The sequence below is a fragment of the Coturnix japonica genome, chromosome 2 (genome assembly GCF_001577835.2).
Source record: "Coturnix japonica isolate 7356 chromosome 2, Coturnix japonica 2.1, whole genome shotgun sequence".
NCBI classification, from domain to species: domain Eukaryota; kingdom Metazoa; phylum Chordata; class Aves; order Galliformes; family Phasianidae; genus Coturnix; species Coturnix japonica.
Window position 1 is genome coordinate 63,077,751 of NC_029517.1, and position 9,066 is coordinate 63,086,816.

The 9,066-nt window shown below is 52.3% G+C and overlaps 1 protein-coding gene across 4 annotated transcripts in view; it reads right to left on the bottom strand.

The window, feature by feature from the left end:
* BCL2 (BCL2 apoptosis regulator) overlaps positions 1-5,762 on the bottom strand; it is an 89,656-nt gene extending 83,894 nt beyond the window's left edge. Inside the window, exons 1-2 of one of the 4 annotated variants that reach the window (XM_015854617.2) lie at positions 5,608-5,762; positions 3,998-5,315 (exon numbers count right to left, since the gene is read on the bottom strand). In XM_015854617.2, the coding sequence (XP_015710103.1) occupies positions 3,998-4,564 (567 nt within the window). In that variant the 5' untranslated portion in view covers positions 4,565-5,315; positions 5,608-5,762. Of the gene's footprint in view, positions 1-3,997 lie in introns of all 4 variants that reach the window. The other 3 variants (XM_015854616.2, XM_015854615.2, XM_015854614.2) reach the window with 3 other exon arrangements.
* Positions 5,763-9,066: the final 3,304 nt, after the last annotated feature.

The following is a 9,066-nucleotide window of genomic DNA, read 5'->3' on the forward strand; positions in this document are numbered from 1 at the left end:
ACTGCCACGCAGCTCCTCCGCAGAATGGATTTCTCTCCAGCAACGGCAAAAAGAAAAATATTTTGATAATATTTTGAGAATTCGATTATAAACCCACAAAGCCACAAAAACTGGCAAAAGGACCCAGAAGGTGCAACACTTGAAACTGCCAATTCATTTACTTCACTCGGCGGATTTCAGATCGCTTCCTTTCGACAGTCAAACAGCGACTTGGGGTTAGCCCCAGTGGGGATTCAGCCAAGGCAAGGCTTCTCGCTGCCACAACCCGTGGCACCTGTGTGGCCGTGGGGCCCTGCCACGTGCAAGACAAGGAGACACACAGGAAAAGCAAAGCTGAGGTGCTGAAGACCAATGCGGGATTGGTACTCATGCATGGGCTTCAGATGGTCACCTCAGAAAGCACACCAGAGCACGGCAGTCAGACATCCGGCCTCTTCCTCCTCTACCACGTGAAATCTCACCCTTGCAGAACAAGGAGCCCTGTTGACAAATGGGAAGACATATTGGCAAAACCACCAGTCATCTGTCAGGTGAAGCCTCCTGAGATGCTGGGAATGCAGGTGTTAAATCCCATAGGCTGCAGGAGGTCTAACAGGAAAACCTTGAGAGAGGGCTCTAGTGATGGGGCTGCTAGGCAAAGCGGTGGCTTATCCACAGCCACATTTGTGAATGATGTTGGCATGCATGTGATGATGGCTGGACTCAGAGGATGCCTCATGGGCTTGGGACATCGTAGTTCTTGGGAACCTGTGCTGTTCCATGTGCTTCCCATCTCCAGCTGGCTCTGGTAAAGACTCACAGGAACATGAGGCACCTAGTGGACTTACTGGCCACCTGTGATCCACTTATGGGATCCAAATCCTCCTCTCTATCTGCCCTGAACTGTGGAACAGAATAAAGAGCTGCAATCACAGAACAGAATTGGATGGAAACATACAGCTATCACATCCCTGGTTCAAATGACATGGGATGGGGCACCACAGATTCTCTGGGCAGCTGTGCCAGGGCCTCACTGCCCTCTGAAGGAAGCTGTGCATTAGACTACCAGACCCCTGAGAAGGGCTAGCATAACAAAGTTGTGTGCTCAAAGTGGGAACCTGTAACTGCAAGACAAATGCAGCTAGTACCCACTGCACCAGCTGCACCACATTTCACATTCCCTCCATCAACATGGAAGCCACAACATGCGCTAGTCCACTGCAAAGCCTGCAGTACTGCAATTAAGACGTCAGGCAGCACAAAAGAAAACGAAGCTATTAAGGTGTCAGTCAGAAAGCACGCAATATTCTGGGGACCACAAAATTGAAGAGTTGAGCTGGTCCTCTTATTTCTCTTGTAACACCAGGAAGATGTTATTAGGCCAAAGTACAATATTGTGGCATCCTGACCTATGTGAAAATCTTTGAAAGCTGCATTTATTCGCCACCAGAACCACAAGCTCGTAATACAGCCTTCAAACAGGCACTCTCCGTCTGTTGCTTGTTCCAAGTTCTGAACAAACCCACGGTGCTGTGTGGGCGCCATCAATCCCCAGGCACCACCAGCAGTGAATGTCTCGTGACTGCTGAAGTAAGCACTCCAACAGTTACATCCCCTTCCCACCTGCACTCCCATGACCTTTTTTTCCTTACAGATCACTGTAGTTCAAATCCCTTCTCTATCTCGTTGGAATACAAAGGATTCATACCCTTCTAAAAACAATATCCAGCAAGTAGCCAGAATGGATTCAGAGCAGGCAGATTAGCAACAAGGACACCTCAGCCTGACATCAGAGATGGTGTAAGCCCCAGGCCCACACAACACCCTAAAAGCACGTGCTGTCCAACTCGCTTGCTGTGTAACATGTGAGTAGTCATTGCTCCTGACTAAGTGTGACGTTCTCTCCCAAAGTTACATCCTGCTGCCACACAGCCTCATGACCACACACTGCTCCTCAGTATGACAAGGGGCTGCCCCGTGACCACAGCAAGCAGCAGTGCTTGCTCCAGGAACCCAGACAACATGGAGGTCCTACAAAACGCGGTCACCTATTAGGTGAGCTCAAGAGCAGCCACTGATACAATGCCATCAGGTTTGCCTGCAGGGCATGGTGCAAGTGCCAAGCAGACGACCGAGAGCTTTATGGCACTGTACTAAAGCATACTTTCCCACTGACGTATCCTGAAAACTAGAAAAAGAAATAATCCATTGCTGTGCCATCCTTGATTTCTTCAGGCTGTGGACAGGATCCTAAAGGCTGTGCTTGCAACTTTGTTTCAGTCTTTAACTCTTTGTAATGAACCAGAAGGCTCCGCATGTGCTTAGTGAATTGCTTAACTTGGAGGTACGAACCATTCAAGGCAAAAGCTGCCACAGGGGAGCAATTTGCACATCTTCCACACCTACACTGCAAGTAACACACAGCAGTAAATGGCATCACACGTGAATAAGGAGCTTTTGTTTATAAGAAACCTCAATAAACAGCGAAACAGATAGGAAGCACTGTTGCCTTTTAAAGGCATTTAGTGTTTCCAGTCTAAGTTGCTTCTAAACATCCAGAATTAGCTCCAGCCTTTGCCTGCTCTGGCCAATGACTCCTTGTAACACCTGCCCTTTCCTGGTCTCATTTTTGCTCATCATTGACGTTTCCCCCCACACACTGCACCCTCAGGACAACATCTTAGCCTGACCATAGATCGGATCCAGAGCTCGCTGCAGTCAGCAGGATGACTTCACTGGCTCTGCAGCGAGCCGAGGGCCCCAGCTCCGTGCACAGGCTTCCAGCCTGGAGTGGGACTTATGCTCGAGTAAGGCATCCCAGCCCAGACATGCAAGCTGGAAATCCCTAACCCTTTCACTGCTCGCGTTGTGTCTTAACCGGCAGAACTCACTGGCAGCCTGAACTCTTTACAGATTTATTTTTGTTTTCCTCCCAGTGTCTGCTTTGTGAGGAAAACAACAGCAAGCAGCAAACCCTTGGCACACTGATGTCCCATCGCTCCTGTGCCTTGGCTCAGGTGGGCTTAGCAGAGGGAAGGCAATGCATTTGATGTTAACAGACGGCCAATGTGGGCAGCACATTGAGCCTAACACCAACCTAACAAGGAACCGAGCACTGAAAAGTTAACTCTTTGCAAACACTGGCCTTACAACCATGCTAACCGGGCCACACGCACTGTGTTCCTTCACACATACCATGAAACCATTCTCCGATCTGGCTGTGTGTTCTATAGGAGAACACCCCTAGAGCACACACGTCCAGTGCCAGGGGATTGGCACTCACTCCAGCTGTATGCCAAAGGTTCTCCTTCAGTACAGATGTTGCTCATCTCCCCAGAAAGGCACTGATATCACAGCCTTCACGCGTTCATCGGGCTTAGTTTGTGGGAGAGCAGCTGGGACCACATTTTGTCACGGTGTACCAATGAATACAGGAAAAAGGAAAGAAATACCCTCCCACTTCCAATGGGGTTATTTATTCTGGAAAGAGAGAGAGAAAAAGGAAAGGCGCTTGACCGACCACAAGCATAAAAGCTGTCCATTTTCCATAAGTGGAAACCCTCCTGTTCTGGAGGATGCTGAAACCAGCCCCAGCCAGAGGAGATTTCTATACTGGAAACTCCGCAACAAACACCAGCTTTTCCAGAACAATCCCATGGACACATCTCCCAGCACCTTTGTTTGGTGGCGAGACAAAGACAGGCTTAACACCGGGCACAACCTCCAGCTGCCACTGCAGCACTCACGGTCTAGCACTGGTCCCCTCTCTTGTTGCACATTAGTGTGTCACCCCAAGGACCACACGGGGATGATCGCACACCTGGTCGCTATGCCGGGAACCCACCACCCCTGGCGCTGTCCTCAGCCACAACGGAACCGTGCCATGCTGGGACCCCGCCACTGCCAGGCTCACCAGCAGGCTGGGAGAGCAGGGAGCTCCGATGGGGCAAACCTTGTGTGCCCCAACTGAAGTGACCCCAGAGCCCACCAACCAGAAGAGCAAAGCGCAGGCACGTACCCATCCCCCGTTGTCCTGGATCCAGTTGTGCAGGTGCCGGTTCAGGTACTCGGTCATCCAGGTGGCAATGTTGTCCACCAGCGGCGACATCTCCCGGTTGACGCTCTCGACGCACATCACGCCGCCGAACTCGAAGAAGGCGACAATCCGGCCCCAGTTGACCCCATCACGGAAGAGCTCCTCCACCACGGCCACGAAGCGACCGTGGGCCGTGAAGGGCGTCAGGTGCAGCTGGCCCGACATCTGGGCAAAGTCCCTCTGGTAGCGGCGAGAGAACTCGTCCCCGGCCTGGCGCAGGGCGAGGTGGACGCCTGGAGGTGCGGGGCGCAGCCCCTCAGCTGGGGGCACCTCACTAGCAGCAGCCGAGCCGGGGGGCTCGGGGCGGTGGTGGGAGGAGGCTCCAGCAGCAGCCACCGCGGCAGGAGCAGCAGCAGGAGCCAGGGCCGGGGGCACAGGCGGCCTGTCCTCACCGGCAGCCCAGTCATAGCCCCGCTGAGAGAGTTTATAGTGGATGTACTTCAGCACTATCTCGCGGTTGTCGTAGCCTCTTCTCCCGGGGTGAGCCATGGTTTTCGAGGGGAAGCAGCGAGTGGGAGGGGGAGAGGAAGGAGAGGAGTGGGACGAACCCCCAAAAGTAAAGCAGCCAACGGTAATAAAATTAAGAACAGCAACAATTATAATCCAGTTAAGGTGTGGGGCACTGTTTCATTCATCATGAGGTGGGGGGCTCTCAGAGGGACGTGCGTCTTCTCGGCGTTGCCTCCTCAGATGGAGATGCACGGCATAAATACGGACTAAAACACGGCGAACGCTTTACTTCCAGATGCACGTTTATTACTTATTATAAATCTACTTGAGCGACGCTTCCTCCTGGCTGTCAGAATACATGTCAGAGGGTGTTACGCCCGCCGGGAACCAGGTGCATGTTCCCTTGTGCTGAGATCCCACGGACACAAAGGGAGCGGACGGATGCGCTCCGTCTCAACGCCGAGACGGGAACCTCGGCATCGCTCTGTTAAGTTACACAAACTAAATTTGCTCTGAAAAGTACTTACTCGGGGCTATAAATACGTTCCTCTGTCAAGTTTCCTCCGCAAAAAGACAAAAACAAAACAAACCAACAACAGCAACACGAAAACCCAAACATCCCAAGTCTTCAGGAACGCGATGCTTTGATGCTTCGGGTCACCGTGGGATGGGGACGGGACCTAGAGGCGGTCAGCACGCTTCCCAGTGTATTGCCCGGCGATCTGTCAGAGCTCAGCGATCCCCGGCCCGGAGCCCAGCCGGGCGAGAGGCCCCGCGGCGACGGCAGATCCTGGAGAGCAGATGGGGCGCATCTGAAGGCAGGCTGCTGCGGCCGAAGCGCTCCGCTCGTCCCTCCAGCGCGACGCACCGACAGCTGCATTTACGTAGTTTCATTCAGACCCTGATCGCAGGAGCCCAGCGCTTCCACACGCACGCACGCACACGCACACACGTTAAAAATAAAAAAATATATATATGTAAAAAAAAAATTCAAAAAAAAATCAAAAAGAGAAGGGACAGATTTAAGAAATTAATTATTTTTCACCGAAAAGAGCCCGCTTAAAAAAAATAAAATAAAAAACCAAAATGAAATGGCAGATCGCTTCCGACTGCGGCTCCGGGCAGCGGTGCCATTTCCCAAGCAGCTTTGTACCGCCGAGCAGGGCCGGCTGCGCTGCCACCGCTGCGCCGGTGGGGACCGCGGCCGCTGCCCGCCCGCCGCCCGCGCAGCCCCGCGCACCGCCGCCTCCGGGCGGCTCCTCCGGGCGCTCCGCGCTGCTGCTGCCGGCGGCGGCTCCGGGCGGCGGCTCCGAGCGGCGGCGGCGGGCGCGGGCGGGAGCTCCCGGCGGCGGCGGCGGCGGGGGGAGCGGAGCGGAGCGGGGCGGGGGCGGGGAGAGGCGGGGAGGAGCGCAGCCCGAGGGGGAGGCTCCGGACCCGAGCGGCGCAGCCGGGCGCGGCGGTTTCCTAGAGCTCCGCCTCACGCTTCATTCAAGAAAAGAGGGAAATAGGGGGGGGTGAGGGCGGGCAGGGAGGGCGCTTATAAAAAAAAAAAGGAAAAGGCCTCGGCCCGCCTCCATCGCTGAGCGAAGGGGGGCGGCCGCCAGCAGCACCCCGGGCCAACCCCTCCCGCAGCGGGGAAGCGGCGACGCGGGTGGCACCAAGTGGGACGGGAGCGGAGAGATGGAGCGCCTCTCCGCGCCTCTCGTGGGGGAAAAGAAGTCCTCGGAGCAGTCCGAGGAAGGCCGCCCGTTTGGGGCTTAAAGCGCCTGCACCTCCCGCTTCCCTCCTCCCCTCGCCGGGTGCCGGCCGCTCCGCTGCTCTGCTGGGGCCCGTGCGCTGCTGTTGCCCCCCAGCGGCTGCCGCACGTCCCGGCCTCCAACCCCCCCACCCGCCTCCCTCGGTTCCTTGCCGGGCTGAAGGCTGCGGCCCACCCGCGGGCGGGTACGGCAAACTTCACGAGACAGATAGTCCCTTTGGAACAGATTGAGTAAGGAGGCTTTGTCCTCACTGGCTCAGCACTTCCCTCTGGCAGTGACAGATCCAGGCCTTCTGAAAAGGCTGATGAGAAAATAGCCATCGCAGTTTGCTAATACCAAACGCAGCTGAGGCTGTACCAAAAGACCAGAGCCTCAAGAGAAAAGCCTAGGAACCGCTTACTTGAAGGGAGGGCATGAAGGGTGAGTCATGGGAAACAAACTGTGCCTTGAAGACTGACAAAGTGGACTCTGTAAAAAAAAATAATAGCAAAACATGATGACATACAGTGCTACAGTCTTTCCATTCCTAATTGCATCTGACCTGCCTTAAAAGCAACAACGCTGCCTGACTGGGCAATGAGCACCTACTGAAGTTTCACAAGTTTGCATTGTGGTGCTGCTGCTTACCTTGCCTGGATAAAGCAACAGCTAAAACTACAGCCGAGCCAAAGGCAGTACACGGCGCAAACCATCACGAGAGGCTCAGGATTTGATAAGGAATGTGGAACAAACTCATAAAGTGAGCCAGGGAATCATTGCTGTGCCTCAATGGTACCTCTAGGTACCTCAGAGGCAGGAGTGCTCGCTCGCACTAGGCCTCAGCCAGGACAGATCAGTGTGGTGAGGTGCTATGCTGGCCCAAGGGCCTCACAGAAAACTATCTAAAGAGGGGGCTGTAAGAGAAGGGGACAGACTCTTTAGCAGGCTCTGTTATGGAGGATGGTGAAGCACAAGAACAGGTTGCCCAGAGGTAGATGGTAGATGACCAGGTAGATGGTTTCTGGGGATACTCAATGTCAGGCTGAGTTCCCTAACACCATCATCCAGACAGCAGCCAGGATCTGTGGTATAAAATGCTTTCTGAAAAGGTTTCACTTGTCTAAAAAGTACACAAAAGAAAAAAAGCATTGACAATGCATTTTCCCATTCTTAACCAGGACAGGGGCAGGTTAACTGGAACAAATGAGCACTTCTTCACAGAGCACATTCCTGGAACAGGAGATTGTCTTTCATCCTCCCAGCGTTGCAAATGCTACAGGTGTGGAGTGGATCCTTCTTGCCTGAAGTGCTTGCAAAGCACAGAGTGCTACTGTAAGAAGTTTGAAGCCTGCTGAACCTACAATTAGGGTTTACTTGATTGGGGCCTTAATTGTGCTTTCCAAGAAAGGCAGCAGCACGAGATGTTTAGATAGCATCCAGCAGATCCAAACAGCAAACAACGCCTGACTTTCAGCTCCTTTTACTCTACTTATTCCTCAGCCACCTTTCCTCCTATTCAAGCTTAAAGGTGGGAGGGATGCAGAATGGCCGTGCCCAGCTCAAGCTAATAGGCACCATGGGCACCTCTGGAAAGCCTCCTCCTCATCACTTGTCTTCATACACAGCAGCAGAGTCAGCTTTAAAAAGCATATTTCCCCAGCAAGTAAACTGCGAGCTGCCTAAAGCATTGCCAAGTCTTTTGAGACTTGCTGTTAAATACTGTCTACAGCTGCTACCTTCACAGATTTAACTCTTCACTTTGACCAAAGAAATTGCTTCTAGGTGCTTGGTAGTTACCATGATATTTGTATTTCTCTAGAAGCTCTACTACAGAATGCGCTCCTAGATAGAACTCAAAAGGTTTAAAATTAACTCGGGGATTTCCCCCTCAGCTGAAAACAATCTTGTTTTCAGCTTAGAAAAATCAAGTCTCAGACTGCCTTGCCTTGGTGGCACCGTACAGCAGAGCAGGTTTGATACTGTGATCCTCATTCAGGATCCCACCAAAAACAAGACTACCCAAGCCAGCTTTGCAAGATGCTTTTCTTTTTCCCTTTCAAGTCTGACATGCAACATTTGGATTAAAAATAAAACAACCAACCACAACACTTTATTTCAGTGCAAGTTTCTGCTCAAGAAGCAAATAGCATTATTTCCCCTCCTCCCAGCCCAGCACCTGCTGATGAGTAAAGTCTTTTTCACCAATTTAGTGCACTGAGGTTGGAAAGCAAACAAATAGAGGATGGGAGGTGTGGCTCCCCAGCAGACACCTCATTTAAAAGGTTCTGGTTTCATGAGAGTCTCCCCCAAGCGACAGAGGAAAGCAAGTGACAGAAGGTTTTGCTGTGGGCTCTGCAAGGACAGCCACCTACTCAGTGTGCCTGGTACTACCCCCTGTGCAAAAGCAAACCAAAAACAACCCTAGCCAGGTAGTTTGGCCTCTTCGCTGAGATCAGAAAGGGTGTTTTTTGTTTGCTCTTTTATTTAGTTAAACAAAATGCTACGTATTTTTATCTTTCAAAAATCTTTAGGAATGAAGAGCAATCTACTTTGCCTGCTAATTCTATTGAAAAAGGAAAAACATCAGCAGCTCCCATGCTGATCCCAGCAACATGGCTGCCTTCTGTTATAAAACTTCTTGTTATCTAACGAACACCAGCCCCTCCAGCTTTAAAACACATTTTACATAGCATACTCCCCTCTAACCGTTATTGATTTTGGAGGATAAATCAGTGAGAATGGCTTTCTGAAAGGCTGAGTTTCTGTGATCCTGGATTCGACAGTAGCCATCTTCAGGGTATTTCA